The sequence below is a fragment of the Hylobates moloch genome, unplaced genomic scaffold, assembly GCF_009828535.3.
Source record: "Hylobates moloch isolate HMO894 unplaced genomic scaffold, HMol_V3 SCAFFOLD_21, whole genome shotgun sequence".
NCBI lineage: Eukaryota > Metazoa > Chordata > Mammalia > Primates > Hylobatidae > Hylobates > Hylobates moloch.
The window spans coordinates 325,291-337,833 of NW_026652296.1; the positions used below are offsets into that span (position 1 = coordinate 325,291).

The following is a 12,543-nucleotide window of genomic DNA, read 5'->3' on the forward strand; positions in this document are numbered from 1 at the left end:
CCCCCAGGCTCCCCAAGAGGAGTCACCGCGGTGGTTTACTGAGGAAGAGGAGGTGCACGCGCGGCGCCCTCACGATGGGCCCCGGAGAGGCACAGATAACTGCATCAGCCTCCCGGGGCTCAGCCGTGGAGCTGAGGGCTGATGCTGGGGGCTCAGCCGCGGGCCAAGCGCATCTGACACGGGACGCGGTCCTCCCCGTCCTCTCAGGCGCCAGCGCCTTCCTGCGTGGAAGTCCACGGCCAAGAGCACAGCGTCCTCAGAGCCTGGCACCTCGATTATGCCGGATCCCGGATCGTGGACAGCGGTCTGCTGACGGAGGGAGGGACGGCGCAAGGCCAGTCTTCCCAGATGCCGCGAGACCTTGCGCTGCAATGGGGTCTCCCATCGCCCATGCGACCAGGCCGGGTGGGCGCTGGTCCCCACGTGGGCGGCCCATCTGCGGGTGCAGCGCTCCCGCCACTCGCCCGCCCCACCAGCCCCGATTGGCCAAGCCCCTGCCCAGCCCCCCGCTCCGCCTGGTAGGCCGGGTCCCGCCGGGTCCCACCGGGTGACCACGCCCCCCACGCCGGCCCCACCCCCAACCCTCACTGGCAGGGTTCTCGCTGCCCGCCACCCAGTGTCCAGTGTTCGGCTTGCTGTTAATTAACATTTCTCTGTAAGAATCCCATATATAAAATACTTAACATAGGCCGGGCGCGCTGCCTCACACCTGTAATCCCAGCACTTTGGGAGGCCTACGCAGGTTCGAGACCAGCCTGGCCAACATGGTGAAACCCCCGTCTCTACTAAAAACACAAAAAATTAGCTGGGCGTGGTGGCGCGCGCCTTTAGTCCCAGCTACTCGGGAGGCTGAGGTGCAAGAATCGCTTGAACGCAGGAGGTGGAGGTTGCAGTGAACCGAGATTGTGCCATTGCACACCAACCTGGACGACAGGGCGACTCCGTCTCAAAGGAAAAAAAAAACTGAATGTAATAAACATGGATTCTACTTAATTAAGAAAATTCAAAGACCAAACCAGAAAAAACGTCTGACAACGCTAAGGCTAGAAGGGGCAGCGAGAAGATGGGGTGCCTCTTTGCAGGGCAGCGTGGGGCCACCAGTCAAGGGAAGGCTTCCAGATCCCGCTCCCAGCAATCCCACCCCAGAGACAACTCAGCAGCGACATTCAGGCAGCTTTGTTTCCACAGTAAGAAACTACAAACCTGTGGTCAGTTTGCCCAGGACCAATTGTGATTAATTTGTGACTGTTCTGTACAGAAGCTAAAATGAACCAGACCTAATATAACCACACGGCTTGATTTTTTAACTACTACTGTATCGAATGAAAAACTTAGGCCTGGTGCAGTGGCTCACGCCTGTAATCCCAGCACCCTGGGAGGCCGAGGCGGGCAGATTACCTGAGGTCCGGAGTTCAAGATCAGGCTGGCCAACATGGTGAAACCCCGTCTACCAAATACAAAAAATTAGCCAGGCGTGGTGGCACATGCCTGTAATCCCAGCTACTCAGGAGGCTGACACACAAGAATCGCTTCAACCCAGGAGATGAAGGTTGTAGTGAGCCGAGATTGTGCTACTGCACTCCAGCCTGGGCTAGAGACTCCATCTCAAACAAAAACAGGCCGGGCACGGTGGCTCACGCCTGTAATCCCAGCACTTTGGGAGGCAGAGGCGAGCAGATCACAAGGTCAGGAGATCCGAGACCATCCTGGCTAACATAGTGAAACCCCATCTCCACTAAAAACACAAAAAATTAGCTGGGCATGGTGGTGGGCACCTGTAGTCCCAGCTATTCGGGAGGTTGAGGCAGGAAAATGGCGTGAACCCAGGAGGCGGAGCTTGCAGTGAGCCAAGGTTGCACCACTGCACTCCAGCCTGGGCGACAGAGCAAGACTCTGTCTCAGAAAACAAACAAACAAAAACAAACTCATGAGGCAGGTGGTGTACTCAATACTATGGTGTAGTACAATTTATGTAAAACGGTATAAACCAATAGTACGTTTTACTGGACCCGACAGTGGTAGACAGAGTTTAAAGCTATGGAAGCAGAGGATGGAAATGGGGAGAGGCGCAGAACGGTCTTGGATGCTGTCATTTTTTTAAAATGGAAAATCTGACTAATTTTTTTTTTTTTTTTTTGAGACAGTCTTGCTCTCCCAGGCTGGAGAGCAGTGGCACGATCTCAGCGCACTGCAACCTCCGCCTCCTGGGTTCTAGCAATTCTCCTGCCTAAGCCTCCTGAGTAGCTGGGACTACAGGCGCGCACCACCACGCTTGGCTAATTTTCTTTGTATTTTCAGTAGAGACGGGGTTTCACCACGTTGGCCAGGATGGTCTCGTATCTCCTGACCTCACGATCCACCCGCCTCGGCCTCCCAAAGTGCTGGGGATTACAAGCGTGAGCCACCATGCCCGGCCCTTCCTTCATTTTTCTTAGGTCAGAACAGAGGATTTCAAGATGTTTGTTACATTATTCTGAGTTTTTGTTAGTTTGCTGACAGGGTCTCCCTCTGTCACCCAGGCTGGAGTTTGGTGGTACGACCACAGCTCACCGTAGCGTGGACTTCCCGTGCTCAAGTGCTCTCCCTCCTGAGGAGCTGGGACCTCAGGCACGGCTACGCCCAGATAATTGTAAACTCTTTTGTAGAGACACGATCTCGCTGTTGCCCAGGTTGGTCTTGAACTCCTGGGCTCAAGCAATCCTCTCATATTAGCCTCCCAAAGTGCTGGGATTATAGGTGTGAGCCACCACGCTCGGCCTCTTTGCTCCAGTCTTGATATTTAGAAAATGGAGGTGAAAACAGAATCAAGAGGAAGGGGCATTTATCCACATTTGGACCAGGCAGGAGGGAAGTAAGGTTCCAGCCACAAGGGGTGCGGGGGGCTAAGATCAGCTGCTGCTCTCCAAAACCAGGGATCTGCGGGACCAGTGAATAAGACATATGTGGGGTCTGCAGTGAAAACATTTATTTTACAACAGTAATCTTTATTGTAGGTCAACATTCAGACATACAAGACGGAGATCACCATGCGGAACCAGCCTGGCCCTCAGATGTGTGTGCTTGAGCCAGGATCAGCCGGAGTCTGACAGCGCCTGCACCCCAACACGGTCGGATTCCAGGACGCCAGTGACAAAACTAGTGCATGGACAAGCAGCTTCCATGCGTGTGCACTTGATTTTTAAAAACAATACATATTTCAGTGTTAACTTCCCCCCTTACCTGGCTTGAAACATTTTCCCCATTTTCCAGGGAAACAAACTACCAAAAGGTGCTGCCTGCAGGACCCCGGGCCCAGCCCCTTCTGGAGGTGGTGCTGTGTAGACTCCTCTGGGGCGGACCCGGGGCCAGCACAGGGCCCCTTCCCAGGCCGCCCTTCAGATGCAGCTTTGCCACTGACCGTATCTGATGCTCGGAAAATCAGCTTTCATGTTTCAAGGGAGGGAAGGGCTTCCAGTCACCACCTTGATTTCACACCGGGACACACACCTGGGTCAGGTGAGCGTGACACAGGGCCCCCAGGATGGGCACCCGACCCTGCAGAGCAGAGGCCAACGCCGGTGGGGGCTGTGGCAGTGCCCTGGGCACACACCCTCTGCACACAGTGGGCTCAGCGCTTCTTCTGTGCACCTGCCGGGAAAGCCTCCTGCAGGTCCCTGCCCGACTCCCAAGAAACCAGAGGCCGTTTCAGAGCCACCTTTAATTGTACTTGTCACTTCACCACGGGACAGCAGCATGAATGACACGCCTGCTGCGTGATATATACATATACACATATGTACACACACGGACACACCACAGCCCACACTCACAGCATGTGACGACGCGAACCATTGCTGGTAAGGACAGTAAAAATGTAGCTTTTGCCAATTCCACAGGAGAATGATTTACAACCAAAATAACAGACACAGGCCAGTCCTGCACCACAGGGTTTCACAGCTCCGAATACTGGGAAAGGGTGAGATCAGTCACTTCGTGTCCCCTCACGAGATGTCCCCACAGTAGGATGCACTGAGCCAGAGCTAAGGGAGGGTGGACAAGTGCTGAACTCTGCCCGCAGCACCCGGACCCTCCAGTGGCAGCCTGCATGCTGGTGCCCTTGCAGCACAAGGCTCGCGCGGAACAGAACACCTGAGAGCAGCCTCGACGGCCTGAGGCTCCAGGGCCTCTTCTGGACGGCAGCAGCCGGCGTGAAGACGAAGCTTTTCCTGCTGGGCACAGGAAACTGCATGCCAGTTTCTTTTTCTAATAGGTCCCCACTGGGTGCTGGCTGCACTGAACATAGAGAACTAGGAAAGTTCACAAACACTGAGCAGTAATATCTAAAGCAGTTTAAAAATAAAGCCAAAAGGAAGACAAAAAATCCCACGTCACTGAGTGGAGACAAATGTACACAGCAGCAGCTGCCGTGAAAGGGCCCGCGGGGCCGCTCCTACGCCTCCTGCAGGTCGGAAGCAGTCAGTGCTGCCTGGACCCCTTCGTGAACCGGACAGGCCTCAAAGCGCAACCCCAGCGGGCCCCTGGCAGCCCCCAGCAGTGGCGTCCAAAGGGACATTCTGTGCCCACGGCCACACTCGCTCACAGCACTGTCTGCAGCCCGAGAGTGAGGAGTCGGGGTCCCGTCACTGCCACCAGCAGGAAGGGGTGCTGGGGGCGTCCTGATCTGTTAGCACGTGGACAGGGAGGCGCAGAAGCTGCCCCAGGACTCACCGCCTCTTTTAATTATAGGGAAACGGTCCACTCAAGAAAGAGAGAACTAAAACCCGGGAGGATCTTTTTCCTTAAATTAAGACAAGGCCTTAAAACCAACAGGGCAGGGCGCCGAAAACGGTTCTGCTTCCAGGTCAGGCAGCGGGAGGAACTCCAGGCCCCGAGTGTCTGGGCTTCCTGGGGGTCTTATAATCACAATCACCACCGTGAGAATGGCCATGGCCATGATTTATTTAGGTTTTACAAATTCTGCAGGGGACTGGGTTCCACAAACCTCCAGACCTGCTCCTCTTTCCCACCCTACCCCACCTTCTGCAGGGAGCTGCATGGTTCTATAAAATGGTCCACTGGACTCTGTAACTGAAAAGCCACCTGGCAAGGGGCCCACTCTGATGGGTACCAAAGGGCCTTGGAGTGTTCTAGCCACAGAGCTGTGTGCAGGCCCAACAGAGGGCCTGGTGGGGCTGAGCCAGGGCCCCCGATGGGCAGCTTTCTACCTTAGGTCCAAGCTTAGAACCTGGCTCTTGGCCAGTCTGGGGAAAAATAACTCACGTCCTAAGCTACGTCTACAAAAATCGCAAAGGCTGAGTACAGCCAGCATCTCAGGCTGAACTTGCTGCTGCGCTGAGCGGCACGGAGGCACCCCCACTGTCTCGCCGCCTCACGTTTCAGGACGGGCCAAACAACGAATTTCTTATTCTTTTAGGAGAGGTCTGATTTTGACAAATTATTCCTAATTTAATATCACAGTGCATATCTCTCCTCTCGTCAAAGGTCTTCATGATCATTTTAGTGAGAAGAAACAAAGAAAAGTGGGACAAAACCGCCCCAGGACCTGGTGCTGGCAGCCGGCTCATGGTCCACACGCGCATCTACAGTAGGGGTCAGCTGGGGGCCCTCAACCAACAGCCTGTTCCTAAGCACGTCCAGATTTGTCCTCACATCCATGTCCCTTTTGGCAGCTTCCTGGTCAACCTGAACCTACCCCCCTGCACAGCCTTGGGTGGCCGCTGAGGGCAATGAGTGAGCTGGGGCCACGGGTCAGCAGGCAGGCAGGGAAAGCGGGCTTCAGGAGGCTCATTTGGTTGGTCCAAGCCAGAGCCACCACACACAGCCTCCTCCTCGGCTTTATCTCTGCAGGGACCTCTGCAACTCTGCAGCAGCCACCATGGACGTTCTGCAGAAACCAGGCCCACTGGAGTCTGCAGCATGGGGCCAAAGGCAGGCCCAGCACATGCCATGAGCCACGGAGTGGGGGCAGCTCTGAGCCGTCGGCCAGCACGGGCACATCAGACCCATTTCCCCTGCTCCCCTACCCAGGGCGCCACCCACGAGGTCTAGGACACGCAAGAGACTTCCCATGGTCCACACGTGGCTTCCGTAGTCTGGCTGCCGGCCTCCCAGGGACCCACAATGGTCCACGTGTGGATTCCGTGGCCTGGCTGCCGGCCTCCCAGGGACCCAACCCTCCAGAGCCAGAGGGTCCCTCTGGTCCAGTCAGTCCTTCCTCCAGGGACCTAACGAATCTGGCTCTGCCTGAATCATCGATGACGGGGCAAAGGCGAGTGGGGCAGATGAGAGCTCTGGCAAACACAGGAGGAGGGGTCTTGGGAGAGCCCCCGTCCCCAGTAGCTGGGCGCTCACACATGCACAATCTACTCTCTGACTGTGGCTCACTGGGCTGGTCCTACCATCTGTGGTTCTAAAGGTCCAAAAAGGGCTACGGAAAGGACAAGTGGGCTGGAAGGAATGTGGAGAATGACCCCAAGATGGGAGTGGGGAGACTGGCCCCATCAATCCAGCTCAGAGCCCGGGAAAAGTGCAGGAACACAGACAAATAAACCCAACACGGGCAAAGGACACACCTCCGAGAACCAGAACCGCAGCGTCCACAGGACAAGACCACAAGGCTGGAAACACTGTGCGGAGGACACGGTGTCAACCTCGGAAGGGGCCTCCTGCGCTTTCCACACCAAATTCTCCCATGGGAGAAACCCTGCCACAAGGCCCAGGAAACCACAGACCCCCAAGCCAACTGTGCCCAGCACAGACACCAAGGAATGACAGTGACGCCAAGGACGCGGCCCCGCCCCCTTCTGGCAGGTGAGATCAGAGTCCTACTGCAGCCTCTAGGCTGGGAGCAGAGTGTGGACCAGACCCCAGGCCAAGACGGTAACACAGCTCTGCCGGGCAGCACCTGCCTCCGGCCCCTCAAGCACAGGTAGGAAAGGCGCAGCCCCTCCTCCTCGCCCACCTGACCCACTGCAGCCCCCTCCTCCTCGCCCACCTGACCGACTGCAGTCACCCCTCCCCGGACCAACCTGACCCACTGCAGTCACCCCTCCCTGGACCAACCTGACCCACTGCAGTCACCCCTCCCCGGACCAACCTGACCGACTGCAGTCACCCCTCCCCGGACCAACCTGACCGACAGCCCTGAGGCAGCTCCATCGTGCGGTTAACGCGGTCGTGCCGCGGAATGTCCACAACACAGACATGGAACATAACCCCGTACATGCTATTAAAAAAGGAAAAAAAAAAAAAAAACAGAAGACCGTAGCTACACTGCTTTAAATACTGCATGCTACGCACTTCGTGGGTCAAGGGTCGACGCTGGGTGGGCGTGGAGGCAGGAGGGGCCCCAGCAAGGCCAGGGCAGGCAGGAGGCTGCCTTCCCATCTCTGTGACTACAGTTCATGATTCTAAGGTTGGCGTGGCCAGGCGCTGGCTCCTCCTCTGACCACAGCTCCTCCTGGATTTAGTTGAACCCGTCGGTGTGGTAGCTGGGGTGGGAGTCAGCTGTGAGCTGGGTGGTCTCGGTGGCGGATGCCGGCTGTATGACGATCGGCGTGTCTGTGGCCTCTGAAAAGCAAGCACACAGGGCACTGCACGAGGGCCACAGCCTGGCGCGCGCCCACCAACGCTGGTCCTGTGGAGCGACTCTCGGGCACCTGGACAAACTCTCCATGGGGAGGGGCTACTCGCTGACCTCCACCCCGCACGGCTTTCCTCCGTCGCCTCGGGTCACCGCCAGCCCTCGGCCCTCAGCCCCGCCCCAACTGCCTGCCGCCCTGCCCCGCCTCGCAGTCCCTGGGATCTATGGCTACCGCAGGTCACGGTGGGGACAGCTCTATGCGCCTGCTTTACCTCAGGGTCCACGTTCACACCTCAACAGTCCCAGCTGCCACCACAAACACTCGCGGCACAGTGTCAGTGCCCTCCTGTTTGACAAGACAGGTTGGCACCATTCAGGGCCCGTTCTGGCTCTGCCCTACACACACACACACGGGCCCTGGGGCGGGTACTCACCCCTCTCGTCAGACTGCAGCTGTGCCTCCAGATCCTCGGGGGACACGTAGAACTCCGTCTCCTCGCCCTCGGGTGCCTTGGGCTTACACTTCCCGCAGCAGCAGTTGAAGCAGCAGCACAGACAGCAGCAGCAGTAGCAGCACGTGAGGAGGCCGCAGAAGACAAACAGGGCCTGAGGGGAGAAGAAGGCGGCGTTGCACGGCCTCCGAGGCCCCTGGAGAGGGAGGGGCAGGCCTCGGGCTCCCAAATGCCCTCGGCAGAAGGCAGGGGATGGGGGGTGCGTTCCAGGTGGGGACACTGCCTTCCAGACAGGAAGCAGAAGGAGAGAACTGAAGGAGGGAGGAGGAGAGACAGAAACCCGCGGCTTAAAGAAAAGCAGCCTGCAAGCGGGGCGCGGTGGCTCATGCCTGTCATCCCAGCACCCCGGGAGGCCGAGGTGGGCTGATCACGAGGTCAGGAGATTGAGACCATCCTGGCTAACACGGTGAAACCCCGTCTCTACTAAAAATACAAAAAATTAGCCAGGTGTGGGGGCCGGCACCTGTAGTCCCAGCTACTCGGGAGGCTGAGGCAGGAGAATGGTGTGAACCCGGGAGGCGCAGCTTGCAGTGAACCGAGATCGGGCCACTGCACTCCAGCCTGGGCGACAGAGCGAGACTCTGTCTCAAAAAAAAAAAAGACAGCCTCCAGGCCGGGCACAGTGGTTCACGCCTCAATTCCTGCAGTTCTGGAGCTGAAGTGCGAGGATCACTTAACCCAGGAGTTCAAAGTTCAAGCAAGCAAGGATCTCACCCAGCACTCCAGTCTGGGCAACAGAGCGAGACTCTGTGTAACGTTAACTAAATAAAAAGTACTTTATAAGGATTCTAGTGAGAAGGCCGACTAGTCAAAGCCAAATACAGGCTTCTCACAAACAAAGGCCACGCGGTGATTCCAACCCTCTGGCCTCATATATGACATTTGGAACAAAACGAGGAAACGAAGAAATGTGGATGTAACATCAAGGCTCATTTCCTCCTGTCTCGTGAAGGACTAGGAGCCATTTACAAAAGGAAACCTGGCGGCTCTGCACAGCTCCTCCCTGGGACAATCTGGACGCCGTGGCTTGTTCCAGGCAGGACACCAAGCCAGTGACGGAGCTTCGCCCATCACACAGGTGAGGAGAAAGGCTCCATATGCCCAGAAGCCTTTTCTCAGGAGTGTAGAGTTGCTGGCATCAGCACACAGGCTCTGCAATGCTGGGAACCCTGCAGGCGTGGAGTGACTCAGGTGCCCGCACGGCAGGCGGCTCGCCCTCACCTTGGCCCACCAGCTGGACAGCACGAAGTAGGTGTTCACGTTCTCTTCCCCAAACTGCTCGGCCACGTAGAGCCCCAGCGAGCCGTACTTGTCGTAGATGTTCCTTTTTGTGGCGTCCGTCAGGATGGCGTGCGCGTTGTTGATCTCCTTAAACTTGTCTGCGGCCTCCGGGTTGTCAGGGTTCTTGTCGGGGTGATATTTCAAGGCAAGTTTCCTGCAAACCAAAACCATGTCCTGGCTCTACCCTGGCCTTTGTTCCACTCGCACCCGCCGCCGCGTCCGTCCCACCCGCACGCACTGCCGAGTGCAGTGGAAGGCAGGTCCGCCCAGGCCACCTCACTGTCCCACTCTCCAGGGTTGCAGGGGCCAGGGACAAAAGCAAACTCCGTGGTTGTTTCAGGTAACCCTCCTCACCCTGACCCAGCCTCAGAGGGAGCCCCCAGGGCTGTGAGCGCCAGGGCACATCTAAGTTCAGCAGCGCCAAGGCCAGCCCTGGTGTCCCGGCCGCTAACTGCACATGTGCCAAGTGAATGGTAAGCATGGCGGGGCGTGATGATGGCATTTTAAGATGTGTTTTATGAACTATACGACGCTAGCACACAAGAGGAGGACTATCTGCATGTCTGGATTAGTGATGGTGTCTCTTACAGGTTACTCAATGAAACTGTACCTAAGAGTGCAGTTCTTCAAGTTCAATCAGAAGGCCACAACAAAGTGAGGGGTCTCTGTCATCACTGTGCTAAAACAAGGAGACCACAGGACCATGCCAACGCTCTGCGGCTCCTGTGAGGCCTCTAACAGGTTCAGACCCTGATTCCCTATGGAACTGTGGACAGTGTGTAAGTTTCTACTAAGTGCTATTTTTTGTTGACAAGAGAACATGAATACAATAATTTTAAGCTATAAGGAGCACATTACACATACAAAGGTGTTATGGAGCTGTGAGCGGTTCAGCGCTGAGTCGGCCAGGATAAACTACGTGCAATGGTTCTTGGTAAAATGCAGACTAAACCACACGGGGCATGTGTGTCTTCCTGGGGGGATGTGGAGGCCACACTTGTCCACTTACCGATAGGACTTTTTAATGTCATCTGAGGTTGCGTTCTTGTCCAGCCCAAGGACGTGGTACAATGACTCCCCAGAGGTAGACAGTGAGCGCTGTCTCTGGTCTGCCATGTTAGGCTATTCTAGAAGAAAAAATAAAAACAAAGTATCACAAAGTATAGATGAAAGTACCAAGGGCAGACCTGATGGACTTTATTCCATAAGACCGTTCAAGGCAAAAGAATTCAACGCTGCCTTGTGGAGTTTGCCACGTGCACAGACAGACGCCATGGCATGGAGAAGTGTGAGACAGCAGTCCCCAGTGGGGACACGGTTTCTACGCTGCATGCGAAGTGCCGCAATATGGCCACCCCAAGAGATCCTGAAGAATTGGAGCTGTATACTGTGGGCCGGCACAGGGGCTCACACCTGTAGTCCCAGCATTTTGGGAGGCTGAGGCGGGAGGACCACTTGGGCCCAGGAGTTTGAGGCTGCAGTGAGCTATGATCACACCACTGCACTCCAGCCCAGGAGACAGAGACCCTGTTCCTTAAAAACAAATATATAAATAAATTAATTAATTAAAATAACCATGCATATTGTAATCCTTACAGCAACCTCTGCATAAAAAATGCAAAGAGGTATAAGCTAAAAAGTTAAAAGAAAAATGAAAAAGTAACTCAACACAGGAAACAAATAGAAAATTAGTTGGAAGATCTAAATCCAAACATATCAACAATTAAATTCAATGTTAGTGGACAAAAAACTCCAGCTAAAGGAAGGGACTGCCAGAATGGATAAAAATGCAAGACCCAACTCTAATTTTAATACTTTCTCAGAAATCGACAGAACAGACCAAAAATCAGGAAAAACATCGATGTTCTGAACAACACTATCAACCACCATGACCTGATCTTCACAGAACACCCAACATCTAGAGAACACACAGTTTCTTTCTTTTTTCTTTTTTTCTTTTTTTTTGAGACAGTTTTGCTCTTGTTGCCCAGGCTGGAGTGCAATGGCGCGATCTCGGCTCACCACAACCTCTGCCTCCCAGGTTCAAGCGATTCTCCTGCCTCAGCCTCACAAGCAGCTGGGATTATAGGCACACGCCACCACGCCCAGCTAATTTTGGTATTTTTAGTAGAGATGGGGTTTCTCCACGTTGGCCAGGCTGGTCTTGAACCCCTGACCTCAGGTTGAACTCCCAACCTCAGGTGATCCACCTGCCTCGGCCTCCCACAGTGCTGGGGTTACAGGCGTGAGCCACAGTGCCTGGCGAATATATATTGTTTCTAACTAATCAACCACCATGAAAATGACAGTCACAGAACACCCAACATCTAGAGAACACACATTGTTTTTAACTGAATGCTGTATACTAAGACAAGCCACATGTTAGGGCTTCAAACTGGTTTCAATAAATGTAAATGGAACGAGGTCATACACAGCACAATCCCTGACTTAGCTACAAACTGGAAACCCAGGAGGAAGATACATCATAAAACCTCAAGTACTCTTGATATTCAACAACACACCTCCAGCTAACATGTAGCTCAAAGAAGAAATTACAGGGGAAATTAGAAGGTGTTTTGAATTGAATAATAAATACAGTGTACGTGACGGTTAATGTCACGTCTCCTTCGCTGCATCGTGGAGTACCCAGATTAAACATGACTTCAGGGTGTCTCTGGAAGGGTGTTTCTGGGTAATAGCAGCACCTGAGCTGGGGGCTCAATGAAGCCAACGGCACTGCCCCGTGCAGGTGGGCGTCGTCCCCGTCCATGGGGGTCCTGAATAGAAAGGGGTGGGAGGAGGAGTTGACCTGGGTTTTCCTTCTCGCCTGCCAGCCTGAGCTGGGCCATGGGTCTCCTCCTGTCCTTGGACTGTATTATTCCACTGCTTTCCTCAATCCTCAGCAAATGGCAGAGCATGAGATTCTCTCTCCATAATTACGTGGGCCAATCCCTCATAACAAATCTCCTTTAGAAAGAGACACAGATAAAGGCAACGTTCTTCTGCAGAATGCTGACTAGTAAAACACGTTAATCAAGGCCTAAGGCTCCGCCTCAGGAAGCTACGACGTAGCAGGATAAACCCAACATAAATGGAAGGAAGGAAATCATAAGCAACAGAAGTCAGTGAAAACAAACAGATAACTTTAACAAGGCCAAACAGTTGATT

The 12,543-nt window shown here is 54.7% G+C and overlaps 1 protein-coding gene across 6 annotated transcripts; it reads right to left on the bottom strand.

Moving 5' to 3' along the window:
• Nucleotides 1-476: 476 nt before the first annotated feature.
• On the bottom strand, nucleotides 477-11,314 carry DNAJC5 (DnaJ heat shock protein family (Hsp40) member C5). 6 transcript variants are annotated; one of them, XM_058433247.1, is made up of 6 exons: nucleotides 10,385-11,152; nucleotides 9,316-9,529; nucleotides 8,017-8,188; nucleotides 7,131-7,569; nucleotides 7,029-7,096; nucleotides 478-6,961 (listed from the first exon to the last, which is right to left on the bottom strand). In XM_058433247.1, exons 1-4 carry the CDS (start codon nucleotides 10,489-10,491, stop codon nucleotides 7,466-7,468), a joined length of 597 nt encoding a protein of 198 aa, XP_058289230.1. In that variant the 5' UTR covers nucleotides 10,492-11,152; the 3' UTR covers nucleotides 478-6,961; nucleotides 7,029-7,096; nucleotides 7,131-7,465. The 6 variants fall into 6 exon arrangements, with proteins under 6 accessions (XP_031997833.1, XP_058289230.1, XP_058289231.1 ...); XM_058433248.1 differs by having other exon boundaries at nucleotides 7,029-7,062; nucleotides 7,097-7,569; XM_032141942.2 differs by having other exon boundaries at nucleotides 477-6,961; nucleotides 6,995-7,569.
• Between the last annotated feature and the right edge of the window lie 1,229 nt (nucleotides 11,315-12,543).